The sequence below is a fragment of the Diospyros lotus genome, chromosome 7 (assembly GCF_014633365.1).
Source record: "Diospyros lotus cultivar Yz01 chromosome 7, ASM1463336v1, whole genome shotgun sequence".
NCBI lineage: Eukaryota > Viridiplantae > Streptophyta > Magnoliopsida > Ericales > Ebenaceae > Diospyros > Diospyros lotus.
Window position 1 is genome coordinate 1,305,157 of NC_068344.1, and position 16,621 is coordinate 1,321,777.

Consider the following 16,621-nt stretch of genomic DNA (forward strand, 5'->3'; position numbering starts at 1 on the left):
AATCCCACAGTCCAATTCAAGTGTTAACCAAAAATTTTCCCAATGTCCATATGTCCAGCCATTGGAAACCCAAGACATTCAAGTGCGTATCCTATGTTCATGTCCCAACTGTTAATAGAGGAAAATTTGAAGAAATCTTCTTTTGAAAGAATAATACTCCGTCAATTATTCCCTTGAGAATGCCACAAATATATACACATTAGATCCTAAGAATTCTCCTAAATTTTAGAGATTAGATTCTTACCTTTTAGGACTAGATTACAACAACCTTAAATACAAACAAATCTAATAAAAAAAGAAATATAAGATATAACAGTAATATAAATCAAGATAAATCACAGAGAATAAATCAGATGATAACGAGCTTGGTAGCTCAACCATTAGCTCGACAGCTCGGCCTTCCAACAATTTCCACACTCCCCCTCAAGCTGGGCTAAATATGTTATTCAAGCCAAGCTTGCAACTCAATTCATCGAATATTCTTCTAGATAGAGCTTTAGTGAGAATGTTAGCCACTTGGTTACTAGTAAGAGTGTAAATCAGCTTGAATACTCCCTCTTCAGTTTTTCTTTGATAAAGTGTTTGTCAATCTCCACATATTTAATTCGGTCATGATGAACCAGATTTTTAGCAATGCTGATGGCAGATTGGTTGTCACACAACACATGTACTGGTTCTGTTGTATCTATTTTCAGCTCCAAGAGTAGTCTTTTCAGCCATATTCCTTCACAAAATCCATGAGTCATTACTCTAAATTCGACCTCTGCACTACTTCTAGATACAACCGACCGCTTTTTGTTGTGCCAGGTCACTAGATTTCCCCATACAAATGAACAATACCCTGAAGTTGACCTTCTATCAAGAATTGAACTAGCCCAATCAGAACCTGTATAGACTATGATTCCTCAATTTGCTATTTTTCTAAACATTAACCCCTTGCCTGGAGTTGATTTTAAGCACCTTAGGATGCGGTAAATTGCTTTCAAGTGCTACTCTTCGGGATCATTCATGAATTGACTTACAACACTAACAGAAAATCCAATATCCGGCCTGGTATGTGATAGATATATAAGCTTTCCTACTAACCTTTGATACCTTCCTTTGTCAACTGGATTACTTTCTTTGTCAATGTCCAATTTTGCTTTAGATTCCATAGGAGTTTCAGCAGGATTACAACCCAACATTCCTGTTTCCTTAAGGAGATCCAGGATATACTTCCTTTGTGTGACTAAAATTCCCTCTTTGGACCTTACAACCTCCATGCCAAAGAAGTATCTTAAATTCCCTAGGTCTTTGATCTCAAATTCTCTTGCAAGTACTTCTTTAAGGCTTTTGATTTCAATAATGTCACCCCCTGTAACAATGATATCATCCACATATACAATGAGAATAGTCAATTTACCTTTGAAGGATCGTTTGATGAATAAAGTGTGGTCAGCTTGGCACTGATTAAATCCATGCTTTTTGACTACCCTTGTAAACCTCTCAAACCAGGCTCTTGGGGATTGTTTAAGTCCATAGAGTGATCTCCTTAGTTTGCAAACTTTGTTCTTTGTAAGTGTAGTCTCAAATCCATGGGGAATCTCCATGTAAACTTCCTCTTCTAGATCTCCATTTAAGAAAGCATTCTTCACATCTAACTGATGTAGAGCCCGATCCAAATTTGTTGCTAGGGACAGCAAAACTCTGATGGTATTCAACTTTGCCACAGGAGCAAATGTTTCCTGATAGTCAATACCATAAGCTTGGGTGAAGCCATTTGCCACTAACCGAGCCTTGAATCTGTCAATCTCTCCATCCCCCCTATATTTTACCGTGAAAACCCACTTGCAGCCCACAGGGTTTTTTCCGAGAGGCAAATCAGTGATATCCCATGTTTCATTCTTTTCCAAGGCCTTGATTTCCTCAAGAACAGCCTCCTTCCATCTAGGGTGCTGAAGAGCCTCTTGGATGTTGTTAGGAACCTGCACTTTGTCTACATTTGAAACAAACACACTGAATTTTGGTGAGAGACCCTTATATGAGATATAATTTTGTAGAGGATGTTTTTTGCATGCTCTCACACCCTTCCTCAAGGCAATAAGTCAATGTAAATCCTTATCATCAATAGAAACAGTAACAATATCCTGACCAGCTGTATTTCTACCTCTTTCTACCAGTGATTTTGGCTCAGCCTCTTGAACAGTCTCGGGGCATGTTGGAGCCTCATTCTCCTTAGGTTTGGACTGTCTTCTAGAGTAAACCTGCAGTTCAGTGACATTAGAGGCAGGAAATTCCTTGGTACGAGAAGGAGAATGGCTAGTAGAGGTGTTAGATTCAGGTTCCTCGGTCTCCTCAGGTTCTTGGCAGTTGGCAGTCAATAGAATCCCAAAACTAATATTCTAAGGAAGTATCTTGAGTGTTCTCCTCCTGAATATCAGTTTTGTGATAATAGGGCTGATTTTCAATAAATGTGACATCCATGGAGGTAAAGAATTTTTGAAGTTTAGGAGAGTAGCATTTATACCCTTTTTGATGAGGAAAGTAGCCTAGAAATATGCATTTGAGAGACCGAGGCTCAAGCTTGCTTCTCATATGATTATGCACATGAACAAATGCACAACAACCGAAAATTTTTGAGGGGAAGATGTGAAAGGATCCGAGTGTGAGGAAAGGAAGCAAGAAGAAGTTGACTAGGGGTTTGATGCTTTAGGATGCGTGAGGGCATTCTATTGATTAGATAGGTGACCGTTAGAATAGCCTCACCCCAAAAATGAGAAGGAACATTAGTAGAGAACAATAGGGATCTCGCAACTTCCAATAAGTGTTGGTTCTTTCGTTCTGCAACCCCATTTTGTTCGGGGGGTATCAACACAAGTGCTTTGGTATACTATGCCTTGTTGGGAAAGATAATGACCAAGGATAGAATTGAAGTATTCTTTGCCATTATCTGTTCTCAAGATCTGAATTTTGGCATTGAATTGTCTTTGCACCATTGAATGAAAAGTTTGAAAGATAGAACCAACTTCAGATTTTTCTTTCATAAGAAATACCCACATTAAGCGAGTATGATCATCAATAAATGATATGAACCAACGAGCCCCAATAATGTTTCTAACCCTACAAGGCCCCCACACACTGCTATGAATCAAGGAGAAAGGCAAAGATGGAGTATAAACTTGGCTAGGATAAGTGTTTCGTATATGTTTAGAGAATTGACAGATTTCACATTGTAACAAATGGGGATCTTTATTCTTGAACAATGAGGGAAACAATTTTTGAAGATAAACAAAATTAAGATGAACTAATCTATAGTGCCATAACATGATAGCACCATTATTGGAATGAAAATTAGATAAATAAACAGCTGGTTTAAGAGAAGAACAGTTGCTGGATTGAACGACTTTACTGCTAGAAGAAGTCTTTTTAAGGATGTAGAGGCCCGAACATGCTTCAGCACTGCCAATCGTTCTCCCCGAACTCCGATCCTGAAATTCACACAAATTTTGTGAGAATTTAACCACACAATTACAATCAGTAGATACCTTGCTCACTGATATTAAGTTGCAGTCTAAATTTGGCACCCAAAAAACTGATTTTAGGGTTAAATCATCTGAAACTGCCACCATTCCAATTCCAACTACCTTTGATAGTGAACCATCAACAATCCTTACCACCCAATCTTGCTTGCAGGGTTGAAAATTAGTTAGTATATTAGATTCTCCAGTCATGTGATCAGAAGCCCCTGAATCAACAATCCATACAGCAGAAAACTCACTTTTGGCAGTTAAAACATGAGATGATTTACCTTTAAGGGCTATGGAATCGGACACCAAGTTAGAGGGCTGAAAAAATGGGGTCTTTTCGAACATAGTTTGAAGCCATTCCATCTGTTCCTTGCTGAACAGATTAGGTGATGAAGCTGATGAGGTTGTTGTGGTTTCCTCAGTGGAAGCTAAAGCACCTCTACACTTCCTTTCATGGGCTGGCTTCCAATCAAGTGGCTTACCATGAATTTCCCAACAAATATCCTTAGTGTGTCCTGTCTTGTGACAGTGATCACACCAAGGTCGGCCCTTCTTTTGTTTGAAGGCAATTCGATGGCTTCATCGGGTGATTAGAGCCGATTGCTCCAAGATTAGACTTGTAGACATGAGCATAATCTTCATCCCGCTCTCTTCCCTTCGGACTTCAGTAAAGGCCTCTCTAAGACTTGGCAAGGGCTTTGTTCTAGGAATTCTCCCACGTACAACATCTAGGTTTTTATTCAAACCGATGAGAAATTTGTACAGCCTCTTCTTTTCCAAAATGCTCTTGTACTTTTGCTAAATCCTCTATGCACTTCCATTGGATAGTATCATACTTATCCAATTGAAGCCAATACTTGTTTAAGGAATTAAAGTATTGTGTGACGTGGGAATCACCTTGCCTTAGGTCACCAAGCATGCTTTCTATGTCGAATAACTCCAAAGTATTTTCGATATGGGAATAGGCTTCCTCAGCAGCCTCCCAAATTTCTTGTGCAGTATCATAAAGAAGGAAATTCTCACCTATTTCATTCGTCATAGAATTGATGAGCCAAGACATCACCATGTTATTTTCTATCTTCGAACCTCGGTATCATGGTTCCTCTTCTCCTAGTTTGGCTATGACTCCGGTCAAGTAGCCATCTTTGACCTTGCCGCATATGAACATCAACACTGATTGTGACCATTGCAGATAATTCTAACCGCTGAGCTTGTGTCCCGTAATAGCAATCATGTTATTATTATCCATGGTTACAGCATTGTTGCTTGGTGCAGGAATAATCTGGATAGACTTACTGCTGTTATGGGCCATTGTAGAAGAATTCTTGGTACTATCAAGTAGAAGGAAGAAAGGAGATTAAGAGGTGGTTGGTCGCTGCAGCAACTGACTACTTAGGGTTTGATAACAGGAGGAAATAATTCCTTCTCTGATATCATGAAGAAATTTTCTTTTGAAAGAATAATACTCCGTCAATTATTCCCTTGAGAATGCCACAAATATATACACAGTAAATCCTAAGAATTCTCCTAAATTTTAGAGATTAGATTCTTACTTTTTAGGACTAGATTACAACAACCTTAAATACAAACAAATATAATAAAATGAAAGATAAGATATAACAGCAGATGATAACGAGCTTAGTAGCTCGGCCATTAGCTCGATAGCTCGGCAGCTCAACCTCATCAGCTCAGCCTTCCATCAACTCGGTAGCTCGGCCTCATCAGCTCGGCCTTCCAACAATTTCCAAAAAATTGGATCCTCAGGCCCTAAACTCAGTAGCTCGGCCTCATCAGCTCGGCCTTCCAACAATTTCCAAAAAAATTGGATCCTCAGGCCCTAAAGTGCATATTTATTTGATATTCCCCTACTCAAAAAGGCTATCGGTGCTATCATCTACCCTCCAAGAAATTATTTGTGTCAGCTTATGTAACTTTTGAAGAAAATGGTCCTTACTTTAGCCATTCCAATTCTCAGGAACAGATCCTAGCTATAGTCAAGGATTAGTCCTTTATTTTTACCGACCCTAAGTTATCTTCCTTCACAATTCCCTCAACTACTTTGAAGGACTCACTGGGCAGAGGAATCTTCACCAAAAACTCCTCAACCACTGTAGGTGTACTTAAGAAGGAAAAGGCTAAACCTTGCACCTATGTAAGCCTCAGCATCCAAAGCAAGCCCCTAACCCTGCTCCAAACAACACTAACAGTTTAGATAGTCCTACGGATAAATCACTAGGTAATTCCTTTGATTATTTTTTAATACCTGATGATGAGCCTATTGAACCTACTGAACCTATAATCGAGACAAACACCTCTTATAGTGATCTTGATTGGCCTATTGCATTTAGAAAGGGTACTAGAACCTGCACCAAACATCCCTTACACTTGTTCTTATCCTACTCTAAGTTGTCATCCCCACACAAAGCTTTTCCTACCAATCTTCATATCATTCCTATCCCAAAAACTTTTTCTGAGGCAGTAGAGAATAAGAATTGGAAGAATGCTACGAAAGCTAAGATGACAGCCCTAGAAAAAAACCAAACATGGGAGCTTGTGCAGTTACCTAAAGGAAATCATCCAGTAGGCTGCAAATGGGTGTATACGGTGAAATGTAAGTCTGATGGCTCCTTGGATAGATACAAAGCCAACTTAGTGGCTAAGGGGTATACACAAGTATATGGGGTAGACTACCTAGATACCATTGCACCGGTTGCAAAGCTAAACACAGTCAGGGTTCTCCTATCTCTGGCAGCTAATTTAGGTTGGCCACTATAGTAATATGATGTCAAAAATGCATTTCTACATGGGGAATTGGAAAAGGAAGTTTACATGGAAGTACCACCGGGTTATGGTCCAACAACTGAGAAAAAGATAATGTGCAAAATGAAAAAAGCCCTTTATGGGCTGAAACAATCCCCAAGGGCTTGGTTTAGTCAATTTACAAATGTAATGCTTGACATGAGATATAAGCAAAGCCAAGGGGATCACACTCTTTTTATTCAACACTCAGCCACATGGGGAGTCAACATTCTCATAGTGTATATGGATGACATCGTGGTCATTGGCAGTGATAAAGAAGGCATGAGCAAGTTAAAGGAGTGTTTGCTAAGTGAATTTGAAATTAAAGATTTGGGGAGGCTGAAATACTTTCTGAGCATAGAAGTGGCACATTTAAAAGAGGGAGTATTTATTTCTCAGCAAAAGTATATAGTAGATCTCCTAACCGAGACTGGAATGCTTGGTTGCAAGGCAGTGGACACATCCATTGAACCAAATCACAAGTTGGGGGAAGCTTTAGAAGACAACATAGTTGATAAAGGGTCCTATCAAAGGTTGGTTGGGAAGTTAATCTATGTAGCTCATACTCGGCCAAACATTGCCTATGCAGTGGGAGTTGTCAGTCAATTCACGCACAACCCCAAGGAGGTTCACCTAAGAGCAGTGTATAGGATCCTGCACAACCCCAAGGATCCTACATTACTTAAAGGGGACACCGGGGAAGGGTATTTTTTCAAAAAGGGAGAGGCCATATCACTTGAAGCCTACATGGATGCCAACAATGCAGGATCTCTTGCGGATAGAAGGTCCACATCGGGCTATTGTACCTTTTTAGGAGGAAATTTGGTGACATGGAGGAGCAAAAAGCAAACTATAGTGGCTCAATCTAGTGCAAAGACCGAATTTAAGTCTATGGCACTAGAAATTTGAGTTATTGTGGCTGAAAATATTGTTGGGAGATCTCAAGATTGAGTGGACAACACCTATGAGACTTTATTGTAATAATAAATCAGCAATCAGCATTACTCATAATCCAATTCAACAAGATTGTTGAAATAGATAGACATTTCATTAAAGAAAAATTGGACAGTGGCCTAATTTGTACCCCTTATATATCCACGAGTGACCAATTGGCAGATGGGTTGACTAAAGGACTACCTACAGCTGGTTTCCACAGATTAATGAGCAAGATTGGGATGTATGAAATCCACTCTCAATCTTGAGAGGGAGTGTCAACAAGGAAGCAACTAATCTCGCCCTTATTCTCGGACAAGATTGGACTGACAGTGATTGGGTTTGATTAACAATGTGTGATTGACAGTAATTGATTGTTGGTGATTGATAATGGTTTCCTAAACCAAGAATATATTTTCTAGAAGATAGATTGATGTATATTTGTTATATCCTAAGTTTCCTAATCAGTTTTGGAAACTTCCCTATTTCTGTTTCTTAGAAACTTCCTAATATGGTAGAAAGTCTTGTATATATTTTTATCTAACCCTTCAAGGGAAAATAAGATTGATAGCCATTCTTCACGTCTTTCTTGACAAGAAATACTCACAATTTGGATTGATATTGAATAAAAGTTTTTGGCTTTCTTCTTCTCCCTCAATATCTCAGCTTTAGCCATTAAATCCATTGAAAGCGTTATGAACCATCATTCTCTAATAAACTTATCAAACACCCCTTTGTTAACTAACAAGAAAGCCAGCTAGAGTTTGCTCCATTTTTTTATCTTGGAAGTTCACTAGTTCAAAACATTTGGGATAGACAATGCCCAAATTTTATTTCCTCTCCCTTTATTCTCATTTTTTCTCTCTATTTATTGAAGAAATTTGGCCCTCACATTCTTCAAGCCTCTAAAATATTTCACTTCCATGTTAGTACTCTCAATAAATCCTATGCCTAAAAAAATAAAAATAAAAAAGGCCCTGATAACTTGAAGTGGAAGGGAAAATCTATTAATCATCATTTTTTCTCATGCACGCAAATTTATAAACACAATTTAAAAGGCATAGGTCATAAACATTTATTAAACCATTCTAACAAGATAATGGATGCTCCATTTTTCTGACAAGGAACCTCTCTAAGATAGGGCATCATTGGAGCCACCTTACAAAGTAAGTTCCCAATATTGGCAACTATGAACCACAAGTCCAAGGTGAACTAGGTGAGATCTGAACCCAAGACCTCCAAGACAGGATTGTTCCCCATTCCCAAATGATGTGGTCACTAATATTCAAGACCCAGCCCAAGGCCGGCTTGACCCAAAGTAGAACAGTAACCGACCGAAACAGTAGCGCTATAGTAGAACTCCATAAGTTTTTAGGATTTTAGATTTTTTAGGATTTTTTCTTCTATTCTATTTCATATGTTTTAAGGATAGAAGGGAGAAACAATTAATCTTTAAAGAAAAATTAAGGGGTAGAAGGGAATGGAATAGAGAAGGACAGGCAAACCAAATATGGAGGGAAATGGCTACTGCTCTAAGAAGCACGAGAAAGGTAGTCCTTTAAGAGACAAATGATAGAGCCACAAACCTTAAGGAGTCTTGATGGTGGAATGAAGAGATACAATTCAAAATTAGAAAGAAGAAAACTTGTTATAAGGCTGTATATCAGTGAAGTAACGAAGAAAACCTAAAAAATTATAAAGAAGCGAAAAAAACAACAAAAAAAGCTGCTAGTGAAGTAAGATCAAAAGCATATGAGAATCTATATAAACGACTTGATACAAAAGATGGAGAAAGAGATATATATAAATTAGCTAAAACAAGAGAAAGAAAAACAAGGGATCTAAACCAAGTGAAATGTATAAAAGATGAAAACCAAAATAGATTAGTGAATAAGGGAGTGATTAAGGAGAGATGAAATGAGTATTTCACAAAATTATTCAATGATTATGGGGATATAAGAGTTAGGTTGGGACATCTTAATAACTCCAAAGGGAACGTGAGCTATACATTTTATTGACGTATAAGTTCAAAAGAAATAAGGCAAGCATTAAAAAAGATTAAAAATGACAAAGCGGTGAGACCGGATAATATACCAATAGAAGCATGAAAATGCATGGGAGAAGAGGGCATCTCTTGGCTAATGAAATTATTTAACGCGATTCTTAAATTAAAAAAGATGCCAAATGAGTGGAGGAAGAGTACTTTGGTTCTTATATACAAGAACAAAGAAAATGTTCAAAACTATGAAAATTACAGAGGAATTAAGTTAATGGACCATACCATGAAACTCTAGGAGAGAGTAATAGAGCAGAGGCTCAGAAAAGAAAGACGTCTCGAAAATCAGTTTGGTTTCATGCCTGGTAGGTCAACAATGGAAGTTATATACCTACTGAGGCGCCTAATGGAAAGGTATCAGGATCATCAGAATGACCTGCATATGGTGTTTATAGATCCAGAAAAAGCCTATGATAGGGTTCCTAGAGAAGTATTATGAAGGGTTTTAGAGAAGAAAGGAATCCAAATAGCCTATATACAAGCCCTTAAGGACATGTATCACAGTGCAGATACAAGGGTCAGAACATGTAGAGGGAATACTGAACCGTTTAAAATTACAATGGAACTGCATCAAGGTTCTGCACTAAGTCCATACTTATTTGCTTTAGTAATGGATGAACTCACTAAACACATTCAGACAAATGTGCCATGGTGTATGCTATTTGCATATGACATAGTGTTGGTGGATGAAACAAAAGAGAGAGTGAACACTAATCTTGAGTTGTGGAAAAATAATTTAGAATCTAAGGGATTTAAATTAAGTAGAAGGAAAACATAATATATGGAATGTAAATTTAGTAAGAATGCAAGAGTGGAGGATATTATAATAAAATTGGAAAAGCAAATCATACAAAGAAAAGATCATTTTCGATATTTGGAATCAGTGATTCAAAAAGATGGAGAAATTCACGAGGATGTCACACATAGAATTAAGGCAGGCTGGCTAAAATGGAGAAATGCATTGGAGGTGTTATGTGATGGTAAAATCCCATTAAAATTGAAAGAAAAATTCTATAGGACAGCTATAAGACCAGTTTTGTTGTATGGCTCAGAATATTGGGCGGTCAAATACCAACATGAGCAAAGGACGAGCGTAGCGAAGATGAGAATGCTAAGATGGATGTGCGGCCATACAAAAAAAGATAAAATTAGAAATGAAGTTATTCGTAATAAGGTAGTAGTAGTGCCAATCAAAAAAAGAGGTAGAGACAAACACAATAAAACTTTGGGAGAGACATTAAAGTTTGAAACGAAGTGTATGAGCCTAAATGAAGATATGACAAAAGACAGAAATACATGAAAGTCTAGAATTCATGTAGCCGACCCCACATAGTAGGATAAAGGCAGGATATGTTGTTGTTGTTTTTACTTCATATGTTTTAGGATTTTAATTCTATTTCATATTTGATTAGGGTTTTATTTTTATTAGGATTCTAGATGGATTTTATTTACAAATATTAAATGGATTTGGATTAGCCAAACACTATAAATATGCCTAGAATCCAGAGTTTGTAATCAATTTTTCTCAATACAAATTTTGACAACTTATTTGGGTTTTCTTAATAAAACAGTCTTGTTTTTTCATCTTCTTGAAAGCTAAGCTTTGGCCATTGAAGTTTGTTCTTTCGAGGGTTTATTTTGGTGTATTTTTTTTTCACACACATGCTATACGCTGCGTCAAGTGGTATCAAAGCGGTTAACCAACCAATCAAATAGCCAATCTTGAAAGTAATAGTAGCAACCAGTCTTGTGACGGTGATCAGGGACAGCCCGCAGTTTGGAGAGCAATCGAATAACGACGAGAAATAACTCGTACAATGTAGCAACAATTGGAGCGAATCCACAACCAATTGGGCGTTTTACAACAAGTTAACGATAACCGGAACCGGACTAATGGCGTGAATCAAGCCGACTACGTTAAGCCGAGAAGACCAGCCATTAATCTTGTCCTCGTTAATCCTAGAAGACCAATGATGGATGATAGTGACGATGAGGATGATCTTGATCGTATGATAGGCAACCCTAGTGGTAGAAGGGTTAAGAGGAATGCGCAGCAACACAACTATTAGGGAAACGATGAGTATAAACTAAAGAATGGCTTTTCGGTGAGTTTGAAGCTTCATCTCAAACATTACGTTGTCCCAGCAATCTCAACATTTATAAACTCATGTCTGGTTTATGCTGCTAATATAACAGAAACTCCAAGATTGTTAACTCATACTAGAGTATTTCCTAGTCCCGAGGGCTCAGGCATTGCTTCGCAATCCAAGGATGGTGGTGTTTCTTGTTATTGGCTTGTGACTGTAAAAAAGACGGAAGTCATGGTAGCAAATCCCTCTACAGTTTATTCAGGCTCTGGCATGGTTGAATTGAAGGCAATAGGAACATATTCACCCTTGCGATTGCAAAAGCAAGATGGTCACAAGGGTCTCTTTGTGGATAGGGGTGTTGGATCTCCCAGGCTAGTTAACTCAGGTAGTGCAATTGCTTTCGGTATTAATTTGAAATTAGATTCCGAAAGTAAGAATGTTGTAGCAGTTGCTGCTATAGCTGATCAAGTGCTTGGACCAAAGGAGGATTCAAGCATCAATATTTTAAGTGATAGAGAGACTGCTAGTAGTCATGGAATAACCCTCTATTTGAAACAGTTGCAAAATAATGCTTCTCCAAACAAGAAAAATCTACGGATGAATTCGGAAGCTGTTAAGGAGTCAAAAACAAGAAAGCTGGTGAGAGGAGAAGGATCTGTGATAAGATCTACCAGATTAAAGAAGGGCTCAAAATGGAAGGTTCAACGTCCTCAATCTAACAGTAATAATACAATGGAGGCAAAGGATAACAAACATGACGATGGTTGGACCCATGCCAACGAAGATAGGGCTAAGAGTTTGTTCATGTTCCCTCAGCAAAAAAGTTCAAGGGTTCTGAACCAGGGATTGTTCCAGTTGTTCATGTTGTGGTGGCCTCCACGATACTATGTAGCCTTTGATCCTTATAATGAGGCAGGGTTTGGGTATTTCCAAACATTCAATGTGGCTAATCTCTCTTTGTACTTGCCAAACGTGAAGTTGTCCTACCCGAATCAAAATTCAAGGTCGAATTTTTTCTCAAGTGAAGGTGAATGATGTAGTCACTAATATTGAAGAGTCAGTCCAAGGCCGACCGGAATAGTAATTGGCCAAAACAGTAGCGCTACAATAGAACTCCATAAGTTTTAGGATTTTTTTTCTTCTATTCTACTTCATATGTTTTAGGATTTTAATTCTATTTCATATTTGATTAGGATTTTATTTTTATTAGAATTCTAGTTGGATTTTATTTACAAATATTAAATGGATTTGGATTAACCAAACACTATAAATATGCCTAGAACCTAGAGTTTGTAATCAATTTTTCTCAATACAAATTTCCGCAACCTATTTAGATTTTCTTAACAAAACAGTCTTATTTTTACGTCTTCTTGAAAGCCAAGCTTCGGCCATTGAAGTTTGTTCTTTCAAGAGTTTATTTTGGTGTGTGTTTTTTACACACGCGCTACACGCTGCATCACCAAACTTCAACTATTAATTTATATGCTACCATACAAATATTTTCTTTCATAGGAGTATATTAAAGTATCTAACTCGCATTGTACCAACATGGCACCCAAAAGTGTTAATCTCTAAATCTTATGCAATAAAAAATGAAATAATAGCAATATTAGACCCATTTTGGACCTTAAAGTGCATTCAATAATTATTGGTGCAATGTGACTTAATTTTATCTTCAGACATTATTGAAAATAAAATGGATAAAACTAAGGGGTAGCTCATATTTCTATTCTGATTTTGAGACAAGACCATTGGAGGCTTGGAGAACATTACCTTACACAACAGAATTTTGATGAGATTCAACACAATAGATAGGATTCCAATGAAGTAGGCTAGTTTTGCTGTATTTCAACTCCAAATTACAAGGAAAAAAATGTAAACAAGCAACAAGATTGGGCATTCGAGAGGCCCAGGTCTTTCCTGCAAGAAAACTCCAAATTCTTCACACCTTTCTCTCTCTTCTAATCCCCTTTTATAGGTTGTTATCCCTCCTCCATAACCGTATTTGGTTATGCACATGCTGGTTTGTTACACAAACCAGCCAAGTTCCTACTCTACCCTTGGCGCACATGCTGGCTGTTACGCCATCCAGCTGTGTCACCAACATTCCTTTGATTCTTGTAGCGCCTTTGGTATGTCTGCAGTACCGGAGGCCTAACAAATTTCAACAACAATACTCGTGCTGCAATACTTGTTTGGCAAAACTGAATTTTTAAGTGATTAGAGTATGAAAAAGGCTAAAACATGGAAGTTATTCAATTTCCAGGATCCTTGGGGCTTCCAAGAGCACCATCTGCAGCCTGTGAAATTAAATCTTTCCTCACTCCCATGCATGGTATACCACTCAAGTTATGCTATTCTAAGAGAAAAAAGAACCGCGCTGATATCATTGTGCTTTTCTCCATATAATTGTATCCAATAAAAGAAAATTTAACAGACAATAACATGAGCTCCAGCTTAATAATTCATGTCCCATCTTTAATTGTTACAGTTACAATGGTCTTGTTGCAATAGAGTAAGTTTGTTATCTATAAAAACTAAGAACTAGATATATTGAGTTATTAACCATGATTTCATTTCCCTTTTAATTTTTGTCATACTTAGGCATCAAATGCATCACAATTAACATAAATAATTGTTGTCTATGACTTTTGTAATGTATGTCTACTTCTTTCACATTCTGATATAATAACATAATAAGAAAAGAGTGAGCCAACGTACTTTTCTGTAGTGTCATCTTGGTTATCATGCAGTAAGAGATAATACTTCAGAATCTTTGGATCCATTGCACCATCATTAAGAAGTGAGGGCAACTGGTCTGTGTTGAAAAGGTCAACAAATTTACTGAGAGGCTCCTCATCCTTCGAAGAAACAACCAAAAGACCTGCAAGTTAGATTTGAACAAAAATCAAGTAATATTCCAAAAAGGCAAAATATCATAACCTAAACAGCATAATCAACAAAAAAATGCCATGACTACCAGACTTGAAAGAGAGATGTGAGGGGGCTGCAGGGGAGGGGGGGTGTTTGAATATGAATGGGAAGAAAACTTGATAAAGCTTACATGCCACGGGATGGTCAAAAGCTTCATGATCTGAAAAAGAAACAGTGTGTACGAGCTCTTTGTTGAAGTATGGAAACCATGTGGGTAAGAGCTCGGATTGAGAGGCTGCACCACCAAGAGATATCATAGCAACTTCATATATACTTTTATATAGCAGTCATTCTGAGATTGCAATTAAAAACTAACAGAAACCAAACCAAAACTGTCCATGAACAGGCCCAGGACCACTATTACAGAACATAATGATAGAAGGATGCAACAGTTGTAAATTTAAACCTAAGAAAGCTGCCAATCAAAAAAAAAAAAAAGGACTAAGAAAGCTAACAACAAATATTTCTGCACATTCATATAGCCTCTGACATCATTAACTAACTTCAAATTGTTACAATAAGATTGCAAGGACATACAACTTACTGGCAAGTATAGTTTCAATTTGTGGTGGGTCTGAACTTAAGTTTGAAAAACCTTTCTCCCCTGCATGGGTAATAACCTCCTTCAACCGCTCCTTGGCAACCTAGTCAAGTAGAAAACCTTCATCAATAAATATCAAACTGAGAAAACCCAGCGCTAACAGATTCAAACAATAATATATGAGTTAAACAATTGTGCTCAAATATTTTTATCCACTTTAAAGCAAAACAGATTTTTGTAGATAACAAGATTCAATCTAGCCTCGTCACCATAGCAGTGCAATCTAAGCTCACTGGAATCTCCCAAGGACCCTTTATTTATGCTGCAAGCTCCTCGTTGCCTACTCCTCAATTTAAGAAATCATATAACTGAACTGGGTTGTTACCAGTTAGAATTCCTGACATTACTTCAAAAAGAAGAAAATGCAGGTGCACCCTTTTCACGTTTTGTAGGGAATATATTAAGCCTCCCTTCCTCTCCTCTTGATGTACAGTAAATATCAAAATATGCATAAATGTAACTGGTCTTCATGTTGTTCAGGCTTCCAGAACAACAAACACTGAAACAACTAACACAGTTAACTACATTATGCTCACTTCAGTGCAACATTTGTTTCTTCAGCTCCTAAATGGTGAAAAATGTAATTACTCAAACTTTCCATAAGTTCAATTTCCCACGGACATCCGAATTGGAACATCAAAATTTAGCAATTAATCACCTCCACGTCGGGCTGCCGAATGTCAGACGCGTAGAATAACCGTAGCGTGAACCTCTGAATCCTATGCGGTTGATCGCTTGCTGTCCGCACGGGAACTGTCACGAATCCGAATTCAAAAAAATAAATATTACGCATTGGATAGACAAAGAAACGCCCATCACCATTTGTTACCGTCAATGTTATTGAATGCGCAAAAAGGGCTGAGCATTTCGATCAAGCTGAGGCCGTTCTTCCGACAAGCCTCTTCGGCGAGGTTTGTCCGGAGCACCATCACAACCGGCGAGATCTCGTCGAGTAACATTCGACCGAGAGGGGAGCCATCCGGATTCGCCATCTGGATCCTGGATTGCCCTGGCGGCAGGCACCGGCGACGCTAACTCGTAGGCCTTGGCACTCGCCGGGTCAACTCGGTGTGAGAATCTCTTCTGAGCTCTGGCTAGGTGAACGGCGAACGAGCGAGCGCCTATATACGCGTTCTCGCAGATCTTGGGTGGAGAGAGGAGAGCGATCCAGAGCTCGGCTCGGAGGTATTGCTCTCTATTACTGGTTCCATGGCGGAAACGACCGAGATCGACCATTATCGACTGACGGCCCCTCATCACGTGGGCTTCAGGCCCAGGCCCGTTAACGAATGATGCTAGTAGTAAGGAGATACCATGTGATGTCTCATTAAAAAAAAAGTTAAAAAGGACAAGACACCGTCATCCATCATTATTTTTAATATTATTTTTTGTTAATATTATTCATATATCATTGTATTAAAGTGGCTAAATCTATATTTTTATCTATGTATTTTTACGTTTTGTCCGTATAATTATTCGAATTTTTCATTATTTTGATTATATTTATAAACTTGATATTTAAATTAATTTAACTCATGTACTTTAATATTTTTTGTATGGCAATCTTAATTTTTCGTTATTTCAATTACATCCTAATACTTAAATTTTGGAGTCAATTTAAGTCATATACTTTTATATATAAAAAATATTATAAAATGAGATTACAAAATACGAATCACATTATATTCACATCAAAGTGCAA

The 16,621-nt window shown here is 37.8% G+C and overlaps 1 protein-coding gene across 3 annotated transcripts in view; it reads right to left on the minus strand.

Annotated features, from left to right (window-relative positions):
- Positions 1 to 16,139, minus strand: part of LOC127806829 (uncharacterized) — a 59,051-nt gene extending 42,912 nt beyond the window's left edge. For 2 of the 3 annotated variants that reach the window (XM_052344362.1, XM_052344361.1), the window contains exons 1-5: positions 15,749 to 16,139; positions 15,578 to 15,672; positions 14,863 to 14,962; positions 14,449 to 14,553; positions 14,106 to 14,268 (exon numbers count right to left, since the gene is read on the minus strand). In XM_052344362.1, coding sequence (XP_052200322.1) covers positions 14,106 to 14,268; positions 14,449 to 14,553; positions 14,863 to 14,962; positions 15,578 to 15,672; positions 15,749 to 15,911 — 626 coding nt within the window. In that variant the 5' untranslated portion in view covers positions 15,912 to 16,139. The remainder of the gene's footprint in view (positions 1 to 14,105; positions 14,269 to 14,448; positions 14,554 to 14,862; positions 14,963 to 15,577; positions 15,673 to 15,748) is intronic. The other variant, XM_052344360.1, reaches the window with a different exon arrangement.
- Between the last annotated feature and the right edge of the window lie 482 nt (positions 16,140 to 16,621).